Source organism: Microcebus murinus, chromosome 6, assembly GCF_040939455.1.
Source record: "Microcebus murinus isolate Inina chromosome 6, M.murinus_Inina_mat1.0, whole genome shotgun sequence".
NCBI lineage: Eukaryota > Metazoa > Chordata > Mammalia > Primates > Cheirogaleidae > Microcebus > Microcebus murinus.
Genome location: NC_134109.1, coordinates 14,997,000 through 15,019,427, shown reverse-complemented (window position 1 = coordinate 15,019,427; position 22,428 = coordinate 14,997,000). Strand labels below are relative to the sequence as shown.

General features: G+C 41.9%; 1 protein-coding gene across 8 annotated transcripts in view; it reads right to left on the bottom strand.

Annotated features, from left to right (window-relative positions):
* Positions 1–2,666: 2,666 nt before the first annotated feature.
* FOXN3 (forkhead box N3) overlaps positions 2,667–22,428 on the bottom strand; it is a 379,439-nt gene continuing 359,677 nt past the window's right edge. For all 8 annotated transcript variants that reach the window (XM_076003781.1, XM_076003778.1, XM_012773976.3 and 5 more), the window contains one exon: positions 2,667–9,597. In XM_076003781.1, the coding sequence (XP_075859896.1) occupies positions 9,048–9,597 (550 nt within the window). In that variant the 3' untranslated portion in view covers positions 2,667–9,047. The remainder of the gene's footprint in view (positions 9,598–22,428) is intronic.

The following is a 22,428-nucleotide window of genomic DNA, read 5'->3' as shown; positions in this document are numbered from 1 at the left end:
ACAGATGATTCAGAAAAAAGAAAATAATTAATAGTCGGTAAATATATGGAAGGTAATGTAACTTTGCTAGAAATGAAAATGGCAACAAAGTACTATTTTTGTCTGCTAACAAAAATTAAAGGAAAATCATATCCAATACTGGTGAGAGTGTAATGAAATTGGGGTTTGCATTCATTGCTGCTAGCACTGATGTCGTTTGGAAAGCCTGTGTATAAACAACTACACTATTGATCATACTTTTGTGTCAATAGTCCAATTGGCTATGTAACTAAAAGAAACTATGTAATGTTGAAGCTATGTTAAATTGCCACATGCCTGAAGACGTTCATTGCAGTATTTCTGCATTGCAATATTATTATAATAAAGAAACTAGAAGCAACCTGAACATGGAAAGGTAAGATAACAGCTGAAGATGGCAGGCCACCCAGTGGATGGCATGTGTGTGTTGGGAATTGCCAGCTATGAAATTCTACAGATCTGATGAAAACAATTACATACCAAATAGATGGATGTGACAATAGGAAAGACAGAAAATTTTCCTCTCTTTTAAGTCCAGCTGTGTGACTAGCTAGCTGTGTTACCCTGAGCAAATCCCTTAACTTCCCTGTGCCTCAGCTGCCTGGTCCCTCAAATGGGGAGTTTGGATCCAATGGTCTCTCACATCCATTCCAGTATGAAGATGTGAATAGAATGGACTCATTTAATGAAGAAACAGTATCAGCCAAGTATCTCGTTTTCAGACTTCACCACCATGCTTCACTTTCTCCACGTTATATATATTTAGAAGTCAGTTTGAAATATGTAGCAGATGAGAAAATAGAATTCTGGGTCCCTCTCAAATAAATCGTTGTATTTGAGGGAGATTTAGCCATATATACTCCAAAAGTACTTCATTATAAGGCAAAATAAAATAGTTCTTGAGTCACGAAGGATACTTTATCCAAAAATGCCCAATAATGATTTCAAATATAGGTACTACTTCTATGAGCATTATTAAAAAACACAACAACACACTGTTCTGGAAAGGTTTAGTCACACAAAACAAAGGGGCAAACATTTAATAAACTAATTTATTCAATTGTCCTTGAGTCTTTTTTTAAAAGTGTCCTTATCCAGCTCCCCTTTTGTATTCGTATCAATGGAAAAAAAAAAACAACAAAGGTCAAAACACTTACGTTGTGCACACATAGGACCATTTATTTTCTAGGGGATCTGGAAACAGAGTGACAAAACATGAGCTTTCAGCTCATAAACAAAATGGTACCAGACTCCCTCTGAACATGCCCTCATCTTTTTGGAACTTTCTAGAAGGATGGTGACTTTTTAGTTCAGACTTTAGTTCAGGAGCAGCAGTCAAGAGGAAAGGGAAGTTGCTCAGGGCAACAGCATCCCTGCCCTTTACCCACCATGCCCCAGCATCGATGCCCCAAATGGCCTTTGCAGTCCCTGAGATACCTCAGGGGGAATGTCCCTTCTCTGAGAATTTATAGGACTTTGACAGGGTTCCCTCAGGTACTCCGACCATCTGCAGTGGTGTCTCTCCTCCAGCTCCCTTGAGAATCACTGACTGAAAACGGTTGTGTGTATGTGCTGTTTTAGGAAGGCCACATCTTATATTCGGCCTCAAGCATTACCCACTTTGGCCAATTGCCCAACTCATCAGATTTGGTTTGCTTCTGAATGATTTTGGCTCTTCCTCCCAATCAAGTCTCCTCCAATATTGATTTGTCCTCTGGGAGGTCACACCGCAGCCTTGAAGGTGACCCCGACGGTGGGAATGGATAGGCAGCGACCGGGCTGAACATAGAGGATGCTCAGGTGCCCACTTCGAGAACCCTCACTGGGAGGAATTTATCCCAGTGTGACCAGAGCGGACGGGCCCGTGACCTTACAGTGACACCATGACCACTGGGGGACAGGAGCATCCTTGTGAACAAAGACACCGGTGGATGTGGGGGCCCAGGAAAAGGGAGGTGGCTGAGGCCAACTCTGTTTGGGTTACTGCTGCCGGTGGGACCTGCGGGCAGGGGACCCTAAAAACCAAGACCGTCACAAAACGAACCAGAAAACTCTTGAGAGCATCATCTTTCTGCTCCTCCCGCATGGTGAGTTCTGTCTTGTGGTCTTTGCCTTTATTCCCACTCCCCTCTTTCTCATTAGCACCTTGTTGGCGCTTGGGGCGTGTGTGCGCATGCTCACACATGCGCAGTAGGCTGAGATAGGCATTTGCGCGGTCATGGAATATAGATCCTGGAAGATGAAGATCTTAGGGCTAGGAATGTCATCAAAAGAAACCTTCAGAACCCGGGATAAATTGGCAGGCTACGAATTCAGTTTGTTGTTTGACAACTTCCAAATAAAAGGCAAACTTCATCTTAACCACAAGTCCTGGAGCCCGTTCGTGTACCAGGTCTTTACCCCACAGCTGGAACTCTAGAGGCCCGCGGGCGAGCCCAGCCTCTGAACGCACATTTGCGTATTTGCAGAGAAGTGTGTTATTTTCCACCAACGTGAAAGCATGCACGAGGATGGGTACGGTAAATGCAGCTGAGACCCTACAACCAGACTATCAAAAAGCTGCACACACACATCCTACTGCAGGTAAGAAAGAGAAATTATTTTACTACCCGGCATTTGCATATGGAGACACACACAATACCACGTGGTGTTTTTCAATTGATGCAACTCAGTAATTTTTATGCAACTGGAAGACAATACATCACAGAAACTTTATGGTAGGTCTGGGGAAAAGTGTTATTTACAATAAATGATGAAATAGTTTGTCTTTGGCAATATGATTACATACGAAGAATGCAAAATGCAAGTAAGGATGCTTCCAAAGCAACACCATCAGGTTTGGCTGATTGCGCCTGCCTCCACAATTGTTCCTCTAGGTCAACACAAACATAACTGAACATCACTTTCTTTCTCCTTTATGGTTCTCCCTTTCTATTCATGATATTGGCAGTTTCATACAGAAAATACAGAAAAAAAAATTGGCTTTTGAAAAATTATTACTCTCAGAAATAAATTTGGCCATGTATGTCTATTGGCCGGCAAAGGTCAGACGACCCTAAGCATCAATAGTAAACCTCTTGGTCTTCTGATTGCTTTATCACTGTTTTTGTTTTTTTTTCTGCAAAACACAAACAAAACTCAAGAAATGTTACAGAATCAGAGTATTAAAAAATGTACAAGTGTATATGCTTCCCAGACACACATGGATACTTTTTTCCTCCACATTTTCACCATGGCAGTATAAGTAGTGAGTGTGAATGACACAGCATGAAGCTGGTTACTGAATCAGCTGTGAGCTCAGATGGCCTCAACACAGATACTCAAGAAACGTTGCATGTTTCAGTAACTGAAAGTGTGCTATGTTTCATCTAAAGAAAAGGCAGGGAGGGGCTGGGGAACTCAGGCCACAGTCATGGAAGGATGAAATACAATTTCTGGGTTTGATAGGCTCACCATATCGAAGTCTTTTGAGAATCCAATATGGAATATCAATTATTTGCAAAAGGCAGAGAAGGCTGTTCTCAACTCTTGCAAAACGGAATACAGCGGAAAAACACAGTTGTATATATTCCAAATAAATAGTCTTGATTTCAATGCTAACAAAGCAGGAAGGGTACTTGTGAGCATCTCACAGTCAAGTCAGAAACGATCTTTCACGTGGGTCTGATTTCAGAAATAACAACAGCAAGATGCAGCACCATAGACACATCGGTTTCGGCCGTTAAAAGATGGATCGGTTTAAAAATTGTGTTTTCCTTCCTTAATTTTTGGTCAGTGAAGCTAGCACTTGTTTGCTGAACTGTGGAAGAATTGCAAGGTCACACACATTATTCATGATAAAGCAACTGAGCTGACGAGTCTGTGCTTAATTCAAGAATAACCAGTAGGAGAGAGAGAAAACACAAGGAGCTAACCACCATCGCTGGTGCTCTCTCAAAGAGGGGTGAATGGGTGAATTCACAAAGGTAGGCAGATCTATACAGAACACTGAATGCCATGTGTAAATCCTCATGAAACTTCAGAAACAGGAACACCACACAATGTATATACTTTGATTTACACATTCCATTACAAAGAAAAAAAAAAAGACACCATTACAACTTGGTAACTGTGTTAACTGCAATATAAACCAAAGTCCAGAGTTTGGCAGGTAACTAAAAGAGGGTTATCACTTAGGTTATATAGCAAAAGTGTTGATGTATATTATATATAGTAGTATAAATAATAAAAAAGTATTATTTAAATTAGATCACAGTGCTGCATTATGTGCATAACAGTGTTTGATATAGTATTGGTGGGCTGGGACCTACGACACCAAGGACTTAACTGTCAACACTGGTAAGTCACAATCAAGAGGGGACACAGAGTTCCAATGTTTGCTTTTGGTGGCAAAAATCCTGAAGATGAAAGAAAAATACTTCTCTACAGAAACATAAAAAATAAGTCGCAACATCTGGGCCGCTGTGATCCACCGGAAAGAAACCAGTCCCAACCTGAATAAAGTTTAAAAGGGAAAGAGAAAATCACACTGAATTGAATCCAATCTCATAGAGAAAACCCTCACATTTAGGTCACTTGTACAAAACTCTGATTCCTTCTCAAAGCCCTTCCGTGAGAGGCTAAAGGCCCCGCACACAGTGGACTCACTGCAACTTGAGTCAGTAGCACTTGGTGCTGAGCGGTCCTGGTGTGTCACAGGACTCTGAGCTGGGCACAAAAGCCATCCTCATGGTCTCTACTCTACAGAACCCACTGCCTGAAACTGTTCCTCAGACAGGAGCCTTCGACACAATGGCCTCTTCCACAATGCCCTGTGGCAGTAACTGCTGTGGCCAGCAAGCACTAGACATGTTGAATACCTCTACAAAACAAACAAACAAAATAATAATAAAATAATAAAAAAAAAATAAATCCATTTTTGGGAAAGGCCTCTGGTATATTCCTTCTTAAAAACTCAGCCCCAAGATTGAAACCTGCCACAGAAACCTGTCTTGGCTATGGTTTTCTCGAACCATTATCTAAACGTGGGTTTGGTTCATTTTAGTTTCAGAGAGATGGTTTTACCAAAGAACTCTTGAAAAGTATACTGTTTAGAGAGGGGGAAGGGAAGTAGGAGCTTATGGTATATTATAAGGCTGGGAAAAATCTATGATGCAAACCCTTTCCACATAGTACTAGATAAAGATAAAAGACAATTATACCAGGATAAAAATAACTATGTGTATATCATTTAAGAAAAAAAGAGTGACGGTCTCTTTCTCTTAAATGTGTCTGAGGGCCAATAGCCAGTAATTGTAGATGTCATGGTGCTGATGTGTTCACCGTTGGTTTCCAAAGCATCTTTAAATATTGCTATAGTTCCCCGTTTCCCCCTCCCCCCGCCCCGTGTGAGTATGTGAAATACTGGAATGACACATGAACCACCACTTCTCCCAGCAGGAGAAATGAAAACAAAAACACCACACCCCTTAATGGTGCTCAAGCGATCTGTCGGACTAATGGATACATATGCTAGTTTGGAAGCTAAAAGAACACCTGATGTTTTGGGAAGGAATTCCAAGACTAAAGTGAATGACACTTAAGCAAAATATTCTTTCACAAATAGGCTTGTGCTTAAATTCTCTACTGCTCTTGGAGGAGGGGATAAGAGAGGGTGCCTCCAGCCCCTTGGCTTGTTAAGGACATGGACAACCTCATTCCGCAATGAATTCACTACAAACAGCCACATACACATTGATACTTTTGTTTTTGTTTTTTTTCTCAACAGTCAAAATACAAAGTCAAACACAATTGAGCCATTGTTTTGGTTATGCATAATGTGTATGCCTCCAAAAACAGAAGAAAAATAGAAAAAATTACCCTCGCTAAAGGTTCCCCAACAAGTCTTCCAGCAGATCCAATGAAGGTGGCAAGGGAGACTCAGGAAAATAACACTTAGAAAGCTGCCCGATGAGGTATTTATGCAAGAAGAGTGGTTCTGGAGTTAAGAACACACTTTTATATTTCTCTATTTCTCAGAGATCAGAAAAGTAAATCACACACATTGCATTTTATTCTTTTCTAAAAGAGGACTCTGCCCCTTTAGAAAAATGAAATGAGGGGAGACAGCCCACTGTGGGGTTTGAATTGGAAGAAGTCCTCTGCCAGAAAGAGTCCTGAATGTTTACCTCTGCCTTTTAGGAGAGAAGTCTGGATTTTATCATCTTGGGGGTGGGCTGAGGGTGGGGGATTGAGGTGGTGATCTTTCGGGCTTGGACAGGGGACAACACAGATCAAGGTGTTGTGCAGATTCCATAGCTGTGGATGGCTTTAGGGTGTCAGGGGTTTGGGAGATGGAGGGAACGGAGAGCACTGCAAAAATACATCTTTATTCCCATCCATGTCCTGAACAAAAATGCTGGAAGTATTCAGGTTCGGGTCATGCATTCGACCTGGCGTAGAGGTGTTGATTTTTTTTTTTCAGGTTCTCTCATCAGCAGCGCACAGGAAGGTAAGTATGGGAAATGCACCACTGTTCTGGCTGATGGAGCTTCTGACGTACCTGGTCCTAGCAGATGGGCTCGGCTTTGGCCCATGACTGTCCCTTTTGAAAAAAATCAAGGTCGCCTCAGTTCTCTCCCTCTCCCCCCGACCCTCATATCCTGAGCCACAGTAGTGGGTGTTTTTGTTTGTGTTTTAGAGTTTCCCTCCATTTGGATGGAAGGTCATATTCTTCTAGAGATTTCTCTATGGATCCCCCCCCTCCACAATAACAAAAAAAATTTCTTTTTCTTTTTTAGGCAAAGATAACAGGAGTTTCTGGTCTGTGTGACATCATCCGGTTGTCTAAATTCAGCTCTCACAATCTAGGTGGTCTTAATTCCAGGTTAGTTAGTATGCTGAGGTGGTAGCAAAGGCCAGCCTCTCCTTCCTATTGCGAAATGGCGTTGTCGCAACACAATGCCTGGGGCTGGCCTTCCCAACCTGTGTGTCACTTCCTCCTTCACGTGTACCCTATCTCGTACCCTCACCCAATAAGGCCCATTAGCATGTTTCCCCTTCTTCTGGCTAATTTGCATAATTATTCAGTGCCTTTTTCCTAGAACCAAATCACGGTAATGATTTTCTCAAGTAAGCGTCCCATAATTCTCTTGATTCTATCATACACACTCACTACTAAGTTTGCCCTCAAATTATTGCGTCATGTTAAACATGTACAGACAAAGAGAAAGGACACATTTTTCAACAGAGAATCAGAGGGGGTCGGGGCTGAAGTGCACGCAAGGCGGTACAGAGTTCAACCATCCAAGCCCTACCAGAGCATGAAGATATTTTTATATTGCAGAGTAAGTTCCCCAACAGTCAGAGTTTGTCCCTGAAGAAGGTTAAACCTTAAACACCTGCTTCAAAAAACCAAAACAACCTGAAAGAAAAAAATAAAAAAAAAACAAAACAAAAACAAAAAAAAAGAAAAAGAAAAAAGAAGGAAAAATGAAGAAAACCAAAAGAACTTCTAAGCCTAAGGGCTTAAAAATTAGAGGCATAGCCTTTTCTCTATTTTCTATATTTATATGAAAATAATTCATGCTTCATGCTAAATACATTATTTACCTTACAAGAACTTTGTTATTTTTGAATAAAAAAAGTTTGTTTTTGTGATTTTTTTTTTCTTTTTCTTTTTTTTCTTCAAAGGAATCCATGCATTGTGGATCAGAAATTTCTGCTGGCTACACTGGCTGAATGTGGAAATCAATGATTTTCTCAAGGATGAATCCTGACTGATATGAATTGCAAACTCCATTTTGAGGGCAGTAAAGGAGTTACTTTATTTTTTTGCCATGTTTTAATCTTTTTTTGTTTTTTCATCAATGTGCCTTTAATCTTTTAAAAATACACCACAATACTAATGGCAGGTTCCATAGCTTTCTGTTTTTTGTCTTTTTGTTTTTCACTTGGATCAAATAGTTTTGACAGACAGAAAAAGATCGGTACCATTATTTCCTTCCTTAACAGCTACTGTAATTTCCTGAACTTGGTCGCTTTTCACGTGGGCAGTTAAGAAGACATAGCTTGTTTTCTGCATCAGTTTTCTCTTACTGTCCTTTGTGTGGGTGTGTGTACGTGTGTGTGTCTGCATTGTGTGTGTGTGCGCACACGTGTGTGTGTGTGTGTGTGTGTGTGTGTGTGTGTGTGTGTGCGCGCGCACAGGGCCAACCTTCAGGCTTATGGCTTTTGGAACATTTTCTTAATTTAATATCGAACAGAATTCAATGATTAGTGACATCACTAAAAATGTACCCCATTTCTTCTCATTAGTCACTGACACCTGGTACATACAAATGATCCAGTGTCCACCTCACAAGATGATCGATACCAGGCTCCAGGGCTAGGCAGCACAGAGGACCGGTGGCCGGGCCCCCGTGCCCGCTGCATGACAATGCCAAGGGCTTTGCTGGCACGACTGGGTGCCTGGCGCCACAAACTTGGGTCTGCTCCTAGGGGGACGAGGGGTTCTCCCTTCTCCCCAATCGCTTTATGTGCCTTCTCTCAGTGAACCCCACCGGGTGGACATCCTGACTCTGTAAACCTGAGGGTTGGACCTGAACGAGGAGGACTCTGCACACGTACGTGCCTTCTAGGTGCCAGGTGTGTGTTCCTGTGGCACTAACGTTGACATCTGTGGGTTCGGCCACATGCTCTCTGACAAGCTGGAGGAAGCAATGGTAAATTTTGGCTTTTTCAGTTATGTCTTCAGATAATGAAAAGCTTTTGTAAAACAGCTGAGTGTCAATATGAGTTCTATGGCTTCAATCTCCTTTAAAAATAAAATTCTTAAGGGTCCAAAACAAAGGAGAGGGGGGCAAATTAAAAAAAAAAAGAAAAAGAAAAAAAGGAAAAGAAAGAAAACCAAATCAAATAAAAAAAAATAGAAGAAGAAGAAAAAGAAAAAAGGAAAAAAAAAATTGCTGATATTGCCACAAATCATTAGAAATCTCCTGACATGCTGAAACCAAATGGCCGTAAGTTCAAAACAAATCAGTGACTTGTTTTCAATTTTTTGTGGTTTCCTTTTGCTCTTTCTGCCCCTTTGCCGTCCGATTGGTGATGTTATTCAAACAGGACCGAATCCCTGCCAAGTGCAGGAGTGACCCGGCCGCTTCTTTCATCTCCTCGTCGTCGCTCTCGGGGGGCTTTTCGGTGCGTCTCTTTTTGAGGGGCAGGGTGTCGCTGGGGACCTTCCTGGCCTTGGCGAAGTGCTGGCGCTTCTTGTGCTGGGATGCGTACCCGCTGTCCCCCAGCGCATCCTTGGGCTCCTTCTGGCTGTGTTTCCTGTCGTCCTCTTCCGTCTCGCTGTGGCTCCCGTGGCTCTGGAAGCTGCCCTCGCTGCCCTCCTGGCTCCCCTTGGTGGCGAACTCGTAGTGGTCGTCGGCCGAGGAGGAGGAGGAGGAGGACACGGAGTCACTGGCGGGGGAGGTGCTCCGGGCGTTGGAGGACTTGGCACTGCTGTAGTTGTGATCCTCCTTGGGGTCCCCGCTGACCACCGGGGAGCCGCAGGACGGCTCGCTCTCAGTCCGCATGCGGCAGCTGGTGATGCCATTCCTGCAGGGCGGGGACAGTGGGGGGGGAGGGGGGACAAAGAGAGGACACAGTTAGACCCCCTCAGATGCAGGCCCCCACCTGCCTTCAATCCAGCCACTCGCAAACCTCGGGGCAACGGGTGGCTCTGCTTCGAAAGGCAGGATCCTAAATCCTGACACCTTGGGCTTCCCCGCTTAGCTCCTATCTCTGGCGTTTTTCACTCAATTTGTGCGGCTGAGACGTCAAAACAACACTCCTCTGAAGTGACAGCGGTGGCAGCTCAATCTCTTCCATTAAACCATAAAAATCACGCTGGGCCTGCCTCGCGTACCCGCCAACACCACGGAGCCAGACGACGCCGGCTGGATACTTCAGAGGGAAAAGCACGCTCTCTTCTGAAGCTGCTCCATTAGGAGGCTTTTGTCAGAGGGCTCAATCCGGCGCTCAGCAAAAAGATACCCGCCATGTGGTGACAGCTCCTCGCGCACGCATTCCCTCCCTCATTCCTGCGATCTACAAACATTCGCCGAGCGCCTGACAGAAACGCCTGACCTCAGGGAGGGTCCCAGGGGAGGGACTCGGGGTTGGACCGCGTGCACACGCGGCCACAAAGACGCCGCAGCCCGACAAAGAGCCAAGTCACAGTCAGAGAACAATGAGACGGCAGTTAAGGCACTGTGTCCTGAATTCACCACCCGCCAGGCGCCTGCTAAGTGTGCCCAGGTGATCCTGGGGATGTCACCATCCTTCTTTGACGGTGGCTGAAGTGAGGTCTGGAGAAGTACAGTGACTTACTCCAGGCCCCCACGGTTACTCAGTGGCACAGCAGGGACTGGAACCAAAGTCTGACTCTCAAGCTTGAGCTCCTAGCGTCATCATCATACCGACTCTCCCTGGTGGCTTCCCTGGAACGGGGTGCCCGCTACACATTCCTGTCAGGCCTCTAGAGCGCTCCACATACCTGCTTACTGTGTGTCTTTACGTCTGGGCAATGCACTGACCCCCACTTGTGTTGCCTTCTTGGCAAAGTGAATAGCAGCGACACCCACTTCACGGGGGTGTTGGGCTGAGGACTGAGTTAACGGCTGCAGGGGACCGGCATGAAAACGATGGCTGTGATGCTTACTCCCTTTTGGGCCGCACGTTCCTTGTGTCTGGGCAGCAGCCACACACCTGACTGTGCCTGGCACACAGCAGGTGCTCAGAAGACGCACCCGCCCCTCGGAGGGAGGAAAGGGTGACTTTCACCTGGAGAGGCCGGGGAGAGGGCACCAGGGAAAGTTCCATGGAAGATGTGGCACCACCTGGCCTCGGACACGAGGGCTGAAGGATTTGGGCGGGGATGGGAGATGCTCTGTGATACCCCGCTGGTGCCACTTCCTGTAAGAGTCCAGGGAGCACGGCCACCCGTTCCCTGCCTCGATGACCCCGACTATAAGGACTCTGACTTTCCCTCCATAGAGAGCACGTCCCACCATCATCATCAACCGGGTGGTGACTTGCTCAACATCTGTGCTTCCCGCTGGGGTGCCAGCTCCACGAGACAGGGCCCGGTCACTGCTACGTCCCAGGGACTGGCTGGCACTGTGCCAGCACAGTGGACACCCGGCAGACACGCTGAGGGAACTCAGCAGCAGGGGGAACCGTGTGGCAGAGAGTGCGGAGTCTGGGCAGTGACAGTGGATCTCCAGCGCCGTGACTGGCCAGCCCCTCCCTGAGGATGTGGCACTGGCGGGAAGGCTGTGGGGTCGGGACGACCAACGAGACACAGGAGTGAACCCCACCACCACCACCCTGGTGGGCCTCGAGGCTCAGGAGACCTTGGTGGCATCTCACACAAATAAAAGTGATAAGGGAGGAAACAGTCGCTGAGGAAGAGGGCGTAGCAGGGAGTGACAAGAAGGGGTCTCTCTCCCGTGCTTTCGAAGCCTGTGAAACTCTGCTCAGTTTACGCTGGCAGAGAGAATCCTCACTGTAATGTCCACCAGCAGAACGCCTGAAGGCCATTATCACAACTGAACCTTTGCAAGCTGCCCAAGAGCCTCATGCTGACCCCTCCCAGTTGCAAAGTGTGCATGTGAACAATGAGGCCCTCGTGCGTCCCAGAAGGTCCCCGTGAGTGCTCTGTGCTCTGGGATCTCAAATTCGCGACCCTCACAGAGAGAGAGCCTGGTTTTCAAGCCAGACAGACCTGTGCTCGTATCCCAGCGTTGCTTACTGGTGGCTCTGAGCAGGCTGTTCTCCCTCTTGGACCCTCAGCGACCACACCGGGCTGCGTGAGGATGAGCTGGAACGCCCGAGCGCAGAGGAAGGTTCTTAGTGGTGCCTGATGGTGTCTGCTCTACGTGCTGCCGGGTTCCTGCCACTCCCTGCTGCAGGGCTATGCTTACCCTGCTCGGCCTTGTTTTCTCCCCCTATTCTGGGCCAGGAGGCACGCAGAACCCGGCGTAAAGTAAGGGTGAAGAGGCCCCTAAGGAGCAATCCCACAGGCTGCCTGCAAACACAGCCCCCAGCTCTGGGGTGGCCTCCTCCACACCTGTCTACTGCGGACTCCTGTTTCGTGGCCGGGTCTTGGGTGCAAGAAAATGGCTGGAGTGAGATTACTTTGTGGCGTTTCCAAGTATGAAACTTGGCAAACATAATTAATTGTACAGCTAGCTATTCGTGGTTACTAAAGCCAGTGAAAATGAAAGTCTGCTATTACAGTGCTTGTGATCTTTGTTGTATAAGATATAAAAGTGTAAAATGATGTGAAATATAAAAATAATTACTGAACTAGCAGTGAATAGTTTTATAGTGAGCTGTACTTGGATGAGTACACTGGGCTATGTCTGGTTTCTAACAGATCAATTCAGATCTGAATCCTTCTTTTTAAAAATAACTCGGGGCTCATGATTCCCTTTCTCCACGGTAAAGCAGAACAGGAGGCTGTCTGAGCACACACGCGTGTGGGGCGACAGTCACAAGAGCAAGGGAGCGGGTGATGGACATGGCCCCCACTGCCCGGTGTTTGTTCCCAGAGAGCAGGGGTGAAGGGTACGGGACATCTTCTGTGCTTTTCTTTCCTCTTGTTCCATAACTTTGACAAATTTTCAAATAAAAAATTTTGGGGGATGGGGAAAAATGCACTAGCACCAAAGCAATGATATTAAATTTTAGCTCCGTACCATCACAAGAGGAAAAGGTTTTAAGCCTGAGAACTTTTCTCTCTTTCCTAAACGGGGAGACAAGCAGCACTAGAGAGGTGCTAAGAGCATAGCAGATCCAAACTGAAACTTTCTTCTTAAAGAGATCCCATGAATTAAAAGGAGAATAGGAAAGAAAATTATTCCCCAGCCACTGATTGGGTGCCGTGTTGGGCAGAGTCTCTGGTACCACCTAGAACCACATTGCAGAGATTCTGAGACCCACACCTGGGAACCCTGGCCTACACCAACCCTTTTAAAGACAAACAGAAACTCAGAGAGCCCCATGACTTGTCTGAGGTGGCCCAGCTCGTTCTCAAAAATGGTTCGAGCAGAAATTTGAAATATCTCTCTGTCACCCCCCAAAGAAGGAAGTTTACTGTGATGAAGAAAGAAAAATCAATACACCCATCATCAAAATTTCTGGATGAAAACAGATGCACAGACATAACTTCAGGGAGTGAGAATTAGAACATAAACCTATCTCTTACTCACTTGATGAAATCAACTTTCCCTGAGATTTTTAGCATGGGCTTATAATCCACAAATGACAAACAAAACTCAGTGGGAGGGGACAAGCTCCTTCAATTATTAATAACTTGCTGCAATGTTACTTGTGATGGTGCAAGCCAGCCGCACCGACTTGGTGTCCAACGCTCCCCGCTGCAGGGGTTGTCATTACAGGATGCCAAACGCTTAAAAGTAACCAGCCGTCCTGAACATGTTGGAAGGTAAATTTCTAACCACCTCCTCAAAAATCATTCATTAAAACGAACATGTGATACATCTGAAATGCCTGCAATTTTTCAGTTTTAGCTGAATTTACGTGTAATGATAGTCACAATTATCATAAATTATCATAAATTAAAGCCACCTGATTTTACTAGGCCTCTAAAAGTTTAAGGCACATGGCTCAGGCCAGGAGCAGTGGCTCATGCCTATAACCCCAGCACTTTGGGAAGCTGAAGTAGGAGCATTGCTTGAGCCCTGGAGTTCAAGACCAGCCTGGGCAAGAGTGAGATCCTATCTCTACCATGAATGAATGAATGAATGAATGAATAAAAATAATAATTAGCTGGATACAGTGGAATGTGCCTATAGTCCCAGCTACTTGGGAGGCTGAGGCAGGAGGATCACTCGAGCCCACGAGTTGAAGGCTGCAGTGAGCTATGATGATGCCATTGCACTCTAGCTCGGGCAACAGACCGAGGCCCTGTCTCCAAAAAAAACAATGGCTCGACAAAACCACATGCTATTAATCTCAAATAAAAACCTGGTATTCATTCTCTCATCAAATAATGGGAAATACCAAATAGAAAAAGTGAGGAAATCACTTTAGTTCAAGCTGAGAATGAGCAATGCTTTCAACAAACAAGTTAAGGTATAAGCTATGACGTGTCCATTTTGCTGTTTTTTTTTTCCTACCAATTAATTACTTGTTCCATTACAGTAAAATAAGCACATGTCACCTCCACCTCTTATCTGGTGCACTAGGGTTCTCTCTGGAACGAATGGCTTTAAACCTAGAGGCTATCATTTAGGGTAGTCATCCTTTCAAGGGATTTACTTGAGGATTCTGATCTTTTGCCAAATGTAAAAAGCAGATGGAATTAATGGCATTGTAGAAGCAGGGAACTGGAGCGAGTTCAATGCTTCTGTCCAAAACCATGCACAAGTAGAAAGATATACGGAAGAAAAGAGATGACTGGAGGCTTCCACTTTCAGCCAGGTGGCGGGAGACACATTTGGAAGGTACTCTTCTGACTATTAATACCAAAGATTCTAGATAAAGTGCAACAACATATTTTAAAGGCATTGCTACGTTCACTAGAAAATAAGAGGAATCTCAGAGACCCACAGTAGACACACACACACAAATGAAACATTTAAAAATAATCTGAAATGTGAGCAGCAGGCAACCAAGAAAGCCAGGGTTTCTCCAGAGCAAATGTCTATCCTAGCACTGGAACAAGAGCCCAAACTCGTGCAGGGGAAGGGGGAAGGGAGCACCAGGAAGATTGATTTTGGCAGCTCCATGGTTACTGGTGACCCTCAGAGGGAGTTGAAGTGGCTTCAGGGATCTTGGTCCCCCAGGCTCCCAGTTAGTGAATTAGAAGTTAGGTCTGATGCTACCACACAAAATGTGGGAGAGAGAGACAAAGAGATGGAAAATATGGAAGAAAGCTTGGACAAGATGAAACATAGTAAGAAGAACTAATATAAATCTAACTGGATTCCCAGTGAAAAGAAAAAATGTGGATGATCTAATACTTTAATAGAAAATGGCCGAGAATCGTCTACTTTTGATGAAAGATAACATTCTTCAGAGTTAAAAGTCAGCAATCCCATGCGGGATAACTAAAATGAAATCCATACCTAGACACATCATAGTCAAACTTTAGAGTATTTTTAAAAAAAGACACAAAGATGATATGAGAGTAACAGAAAGAAAACATTACCTAAAGGAGAGTATTAATTAAGATAAAACAAGTAAAACAGATCAAAGCAGAATAATAATCTGAAAGTGAGAGAGGAAAAATAACTGTCAGCCTAGAATTTTATATCCAGTAACACTATCGTCTAAGAATGAGGGCAAAATACATATATTCTCAGATAAAAATTCAGGGCTTTAAATACAAACAGACCCTCACTAAAGGCACTTCTTAAAAATGTATTTCAGAGGAGAGGAAAATGATCCAAAAAGGAAGATCTGAGATGTAAAAAGAAATAATCAGCAATGAAAATGTAAGTAAGTATTGGCTCTATAACACAATAATGATAATGACTAAGTAGCTAAAACAAAAACAAAAATCCCCAAACTGAAATAGAACTGAAGTACTGAAAAAATGTAGCACATTACTTGGGAAGTGGAGAGAAGTCAAAACATTTCCAGAGCCCTGTATTGACCAGGAGGTTAAAGATATTGATTAACTTTAAACGTTTTTAAATATTCATGTTAAAAGTTCTAAGATCAACATTAAAAGAAGAGAAACAGAATGATGACTTCCAAAACTCTATTAGAAGGGGGAAAAAGCAAATAAGGAGTGGAAGGATCAATTTAAAATAATGTTAGAAAGTTAAAAGAATTTGGAAAAAGTGAGACAAACAAAAATGCAAAATAAGATGATAGAAACAAATCCAAATATGTTAATAAAAACAGGCTAAAACTCTTCAGCTAAAAGGTATGGATCATTAGCCCAGATTTTTTAAAAAGCCATATGCTATTTATTAGAGACAAACCTAAGCTAAAGGATAAAGAAAGGTTAAAAGGATGGGAAAAGTTGTATTATGCTGGTACAGTGATATTAAAATGAGATAAGATACATTTTAAGGCAAAAATCATTACTATAGATAAAGTCATTAAACATTCATAAAGGTTCAATTTGCTAGAAAGATAAAACAATTCTAAACGTACATACTTCCAATAAAATAGCTTCAGAATACATACACCTAAAATTGAAGAGCTACAAGAATAGTCACATCTACATTGTAATAGGAGATTTGAAGATATTACTCTCAGTATTTAACTGATCAAGCTCTTTCTCTCATATACACACAATACATAGACACACACACCATAGTTTAATATAGAGACAATCTGATGTAATGAATATATATATGTGTGTGTGTGTGTATGTATGTATATATAAGTATAGATATAAAGGGGCTAAAAATCATCAGCTAAAAGGTACAGATCATAAAACATACACTAATAATGAAAAAGTCAGCCGGGTGCGGTGGCTCATGCCTGTAATCCTAGCACTCTGGGAGGCCGAGGCAGGTGGATTGCTTGAGGTCAGGAGTTTGAAACCAGCCTGAGCAAGAGTGAGACCCCCGTCTCTACTATAAATAGAAAGAAATTAATTGGCCAACTAATATATATAGAAAAAAATTAGCCGGGCATGGTGGCGCATGCCTGTAGTCCCAGCTACTTGGGAGGCTGAGGCAGGAGGATCGCTTGAGCCCAGGAGTTAGAGGTTGCTGTGAGTTAGGCTGACGCCACGGCACTCACTGTAGCTTGGGCAACAAAGCGAGACTCTGTCTCAAAAAAAAAAAAAAAAAAAAAAAAAAAAAAAAAGTCATATTCTTTTGAAGCACACAGGAAATACTTTTTTAAAAAACTGATTTATAGGCCGGGCGCTGTGGCTCACGCCTGTAATCCTAGCTCTTGGGAGGCCGAGGCGGGCGGATTGCTCAAGGTCAGGAGTTCAAAACCAGCCTGAGCAAGAGCGAGACCCCGTCTCTACTATAAATAGAAAGAAATTAATTGGCCAACTGATATATATAGAAAAAATTAGCCGGGCATGGTGGCACATGCCTGTAGTCCCAGCTACCCGGGAGGCTGAGGCAGAAGGATCACTCGAGCCCAGGAGTTTGAGGTTGCTGTGAGCTAGGCTGACGCCACGGCACTCACTCTAGCCTGGGCAACAAAGCGAGACTCTGTCTCAAAAAAAAAAAAAAAAAAAAAAAAAAAAAAACTGATTTATACTAGACCATATACCAAATTTTGAAGAAGCAGTATTGTACAGATAAATTCTCTGACCACAGTGTACTGAAGTTAATAATCAATGTTGAAGAGACAACTAAAAACAAAACAAAAATAAAAACCACCTCTTTTTCAGTTTAAAATTATATATATATATGTATGTATTTTCTTTCTCCCAAAATGCATTCTCAGGCTACAGTTTGGAAATTTTAAAACACACTTTTAAAAAAATACCCATGGGTCAAAAAAGAAATCAAAATGAAAATTAGAAAATACTTGGAACTTAACAATAATGAAAATAAAAGATATCAAAACTTGTGGGATGCCATAAGTAGTAGTTTGAAGGAAATTATAATCTTAAATTTTTATTAACTCAAGAATAAAAGTTTTAAAAGTATCCAATCTAGATAAAGAAAAATAGAATGAATCCACAGAAAGGAAATTATAAACAGCAGAAATCAATGGAATAGAGAAAAAATGCAAAGTCAACTAATAAAAAAAGTTGATTCTTTGAAAAATAAAAAATCTATGGCAAGATTAAGCAAAAAAGAGATAGTACAAATGAAATAAGGAATAAAAAAGGGATATACCTACAAAAGATACTTTAAAAGATGACCAGTTATATCATGAATAACTCTATATGCCAATAAATTTGAAAACTTACATGAATGAATAAATTCCATAGAATTATCAAAATTAACTCTTTCTGGGTTTATGTAAGAAAGTGAATACTCAACTCATTTTATGAGCCTAATGTAATCTTGACACTAAAACTAGATAATGAGAGAACTAGAGAAACATAGAACATGAACAAAAATGCACAATTTATACATGAAATATTAGCTTACCAACTCTAGTAATATGTAAAAAATATAATGTGTCATGAGCAAGCATATTCAGAAATGCAAGTTTTGTTCAAAATGGCAAATTTATAATGTAATTCACCACAGTAAAAAAGAAAGAAAAATTTCATAGTTATCTTAAATGATATAAACATTTTTTGATGAAACTCAATAACCATTCATGATAAACTATCACAGCAAATTAGGAATAGAAGCAATTTTTTGTTATAATACAGTATAGTTCCCAAAAAATGTTTAACAAACATCCAATCAATTGTGAATCCATAATATAACTCCCTTTAAAATAAGAGACAACACAAAGATGCCTATTATCATTACTTCTATACAGAGGTCCTGGACTGTGCGATAGGACAGGAAAAAGAAAAGATACGAGAATTAGGAAGAAAAATAAAACCCCACCAGCGTTTACAGAAGATAAGACTTTGCCCAGAAGAGAATCTATAAATTATTAGAATTATTAAGGCAGTTTATTTAACGAGGTTGCTGGAAAAAAATCAATGAGAAAACAATTGCATTTCTATAGATCAGCAGCAAACAGAAAATACATCATATTTTTAAGTAAAATTTACCGTAAGTGCAAAGAGCCAAGAATAGCAAAGACACTTAAAAATAACAAAGTGAGAGAACATGCACTACCAGACTCATGACTTACTATAAAGATATACAGTAACTCAGACAGTGTGCTCTTACCACAGAACAAGACAAACATGAAATAGGACCAAGCGCCCCCAAACAGATTCACTAACAGAAAGAAACCTGAAATATATGAGAAGTGGTACTTCATATCAGTGGGGAAAGGAAGGACTATTTATTTAATAAATGATGCTGGAATAACTCAGTATCATTTGAAAAAATACTTAAATGTATCTCTATCTTACACCATAACTCCAGATGGATTCCAGACTTAAATAATAAGTCTGTAAGTATTATTAATTATAAAGGTGAAAGAAAAAACTTTAAATCTTTTAGGCTATATGACCACAGAGATGTTTTTAGACACCAGATTTCATAAAGAAAATGACTGATGGATGTGATTAATCAGCAAGAAAATTAAGAGCTTCTGTTTATTAAAAGATACTTTTAACAAGAGTGAAAAGACCATCCACAAACTCAGAAAATTTGCAACATATATAGTCAAAAAATATTAATAATCAGAATATATCAAGAACTTCCACAAAGAAAAAGAGAACCTAAAAGAAGAACAGGCAAAGTGTTGAACAGACAATCCATAAAATAGTAAAAACAGCTAATTAAATATATGAAAAACCGTACAACATCTTTAGTAGCAAGAGAAATGCAAATTAAAGCACAATGACATACCATTACATACTCACTAGATTGGTGGAAATTACAAAGTATGACGATTCTAGTTAGGTACGAAAACATAGAGGAATAGGAACTATCAAACTCTGCTGGTGGGAGTGCAAATGGACACAAGCACTTTACAAAACAACTTGGCATTACCTTGTTGAGCTTGCACGCACCCTACAAACCAACAATTTCACTCTTGAACATCTTAAATAAATCTGGAGACATGTGCAAGAATTTCCATTGTACCACTGTTTATAATAGCAAAGAATTATAAATAAATCCAAATATCTTTTTTTTAAAAAAATGGTGGTATAGGCACAAGATGGAATATTGCACAGCAGTGAAAATGATTCAATTATAGCTACATGCAGCAAGACAAACTTGAACGAACAACAACAACAACAAAAAGCAAGTTAGAAAAGACATAGTATCAGTCCATTTTTTAAAAAACCCTTAAAATCAAGCAAAACTAAATGATATATTGTTTACAGATACTGAAAATACTTTTAAAAGCATGGGAACAGTGAATATAAAATTTGGGATTGTGATTTCCACTCAGGGAAGACAAAGGTATCAGTAATGTTTTCCTTTTAAAGCTGGGTGGTAGATTCATAAGTGCCCAATAGTTATATGCTTAGTAACTCTCATATGTTTTATACATTCTTGTATATGAATCAAATATTGCATAAAAATGTGTTTTCACAAAAATCAACTCACGCTGGATAACAGACTTAAACCTAAGGTATGAAACCATTAGAATTCTAGAGGAAAATGTTGGAAACACTCTCCTAGACATCGGCCTGGGCAAAGAGTTTATGAAGAAGTCCCCAAAGGTAATCAAAGCAGCAACAAAAATAAATAAATGGGACATGATGAAACTAAAAAGCTTCTGCACAGCCAAAGAAACAGTCATGAAAGTAAACAGACAACCTACAGAATGGGAGAAACTTTTGCATCCTACGTATCCGATAAAGGGCTGATAACTAGAATATACTTAGAACTCACGAAAATCAGTAAGAAAAAATAAAATAACCCTATTAAAAAGAGGGCAAAGGACTTGAACAGAAACTTTTCTAAAGAAGACAGAAGAATGGCCAACAAACATACCAAGAAATGCTCATCATCTCTAATCATCAGGGAAATGCAAATCAAAACTACAATGAGAGATCACTTAACTCCAGTGAGAATGGCCTTTATCAAAAAGTCTGCAAATAACAAATGCTGGCGTGGATGTGGAGAGAGAGGAACACTCCTACACTGCTGGTGGGACTGCAAACTAGTCCAACCTCTGTGGAAAGCAATATGGAGATACCTTAAAGCGATACAAGTGAATCTACCATTTGATCCAGCAATCCCATTGCTGGGCATCTACCCAAATGATCCAATGACACTCTACAAAAAAGACACCTGCACTCGAATGTTTATAGCAGCACAATTCATAATAGCAAGGCTGTGGAAACAGCCCAAGTGCCCATCAATCCAAGAATGGATTAATAAAAGGTGGTATATGTATACCATGGAATACTATTCAGCTCTAAGAAACAATGGTGATATAGCACATCTTATATTTTCCTGGTTAGAGCTGGAACCCATACTACTAAGTGAAGTATCCCAAGAATGGAAAAACAAGCACCACAGATACTCACCAGCAAACTGGTATTAGCTGAGTAGCACCTAAGTGGACACATAGGTACTACAGTAACAGGGTATTGGGGAAGGGGGAGGGGAGAGGGGGACGGGTATATACATACATAATGAGTGACATGTGCACCATCTGAGGAATGGTCATGCTGAAGAATCAGACTTGTGGGGGGAGGGGGGAAAGGGCATTTATTGAAACCTTAAAATCTGTACCCCCATAATATGCCGAAATAAAAAAATGTGTTTTCAAAAGACTAGCCCCAAAAAACCGAGAAGACGATTCACACTACAAAGAATGACAGGGAATACTAAGGAGGGCACAGAGAATCATTTAATAAAATTGCATATAAAATTACTTCTTACCTAGGAGAAGGGTGTTATTTGGGTCAATTTAATCTGTCACTTTAAAATTCTTCCCCACATTTCTCACAAGATTCAGTCTAATTCTACCTGGGCCTCAGCTGTAAAATCAAGATGAGGTTTAAGATCCCTTCCAACCCCAGATTCCATAATCCAGTGGGTGCATGGCAGCAAAGGTGAAGGAGGTCTGGGGGCCAGGTGGCCAGCCCTTCCTGGAAGCATCCCGGTTCTACAACTCCTCGAGTTCTGCCTCAGTGGGAATCTCGGGTGAGGGGGGGTGCAAAATTCTCTCCCATGAGCTGCAGATTGTTCCCCTAAAACACTGAGATTAAACTTAATTTCCTCTCTGCATGAGATCACCTAACACAAATAGGAATGATCCTAAACTCTCCTCCACGAACTGCTTTGCATTTGACACAGTCCAGAATCATCAGGACTTCAGAGGATTTGTAGATACAATAGGAAAAAAAGAGCCACCAGGACTTTACAAGACATTAACCAACGCCATTGATTTGAAGTACGAAGAGCAACTCTGGAACGCTGATCGAATTTCAGTTTGCTGGCCACTATTTGGATTCTAGGACTAGAAGAGTTGAAAGCAAGGACTATGCTTGCTGAGACAGGGGCCCTGCAAGGGACTCAGCACGTGCTCAGTCCGACTGGGGTTCTTTTTTTCCTTTTCCCTTATCCCTAGCTCTTTAGTATTTTCTCCTCTTCTCCCACTACAAAGCAAAAGCTAATACTCAGTTTTGTAATTGCCCTCAAAGACCATGATTTCAGAAGACAAAGGCCAATAGGTGCTTGGTCCTTAAAGACAAAACAAAATACAACATAAGAAAAGTATCAGTGGCAAATCTTCCCTGAAGTCAAATAACCAGAGTACAACCCTATCTTAATATTGAAGGTTGCTGGTTTTCTAAACTCTTGCTGTGAACACCTTCTCAAGGAGGAAGACAAACAAGACAGTTGGCCAGGAACAGAATTTAGGCAGAGAGATGGGTTTTCC